Source organism: Sinocyclocheilus grahami, unplaced genomic scaffold (genome assembly GCF_001515645.1).
Source record: "Sinocyclocheilus grahami isolate Dianchi unplaced genomic scaffold, SAMN03320097.WGS_v1.1 scaffold46.1, whole genome shotgun sequence".
Lineage (NCBI taxonomy): Eukaryota > Metazoa > Chordata > Actinopteri > Cypriniformes > Cyprinidae > Sinocyclocheilus > Sinocyclocheilus grahami.
Genome location: NW_015505225.1, coordinates 1,523,336 through 1,524,368, shown reverse-complemented (window position 1 = coordinate 1,524,368; position 1,033 = coordinate 1,523,336). Strand labels below are relative to the sequence as shown.

The window sequence follows — 1,033 nt, the reverse complement described above, 5'->3', positions numbered from 1 at the left end:
ATTTTTAAGATGAACTATTCATTTACCTGGCATAAAATAAACTGATAGGAACTGCGTTTTAATACGAGTCTATATCAGTTTCTAAAAAAAAACTGTTCTAAATTCAGTGAAAATACACATTATGTAACCAATATTTCATAACCGAATGCAAAAACATTGTGAACAATACTTGATACAGTGATTCCAAAGGGAAATTTCTAAAGTTTAATATCAGTTAATAATTTACCATTCAAACTAAAATTGTTGTAGCACAGGGCCTCAGTTACAGCATTTCATTTAGTAGCTCCCGCTACAAGTTCATCTTATCTGAGCTCAAAACCAATCCTATCTTGAATCATTGGCTCTCAGTAAATGCATTAGGACAGAGAACGAATTTAATGAGTCTGGTCATTATTGTTTTCCTGCAAAAAGGATTGGGTAGAAATTATTGGGATTCCAGCAATAGCTTAATAAAGCTTCACCTGTTAACAGACCCTCATTAGAGGCTCATTCCTGAATTAGGCGGGTGAGAGGCATACCTTGACCTCGATGAAATCTGGCTGTCCAAGGGAGATGAGATCTGCGTAGGCCTTCAGCTCATCCACATTCCAGGCTTTCACCAGGGTCAGTCTGTACACCGTACGCTGTTGCTAGAGGAGGAAACACAAGGCGGAGCTGTCAAATTACTGCCTAATTAAACCAACGCACCTGGGCTTGAGAATATGAAATGATATCTGGAACCCACTTCTATAATCGGATGTATTTCTCAGTGAAGCTGTATCTATCACAAAGATCACAAAGCCATTTTTCCCCTTTGGAATAGCATTCACTAATTTTAAACTATTGAGATGAGGATTTGCTTGTGAAATTATATTGACAGAATCGGTGGCAAACATTTTTTTTTTCCATGGCTGCATTATCTGCAAAAACACAGGGTGGACAATATAAAAATATCATTAGATAATAGCAAGAGACCATTCTTGACACATATTAGACAAAACTTTTTTATTTTTCCCCCTTTTTTACATTAATCTTTGCCCAAACATGCACTTAA

The 1,033-nt window shown here is 36.5% G+C and overlaps 1 protein-coding gene across 1 annotated transcript in view; it reads right to left on the bottom strand.

Moving 5' to 3' along the window:
• The window catches only part of tyw1 (tRNA-yW synthesizing protein 1 homolog (S. cerevisiae)), a 72,457-nt gene that overhangs the window by 20,463 nt on the left and 50,961 nt on the right, over positions 1-1,033 (bottom strand). The window contains exon 13 of the mRNA XM_016268552.1: positions 519-629. Coding sequence (XP_016124038.1) covers positions 519-629 — 111 coding nt within the window. The remainder of the gene's footprint in view (positions 1-518; positions 630-1,033) is intronic.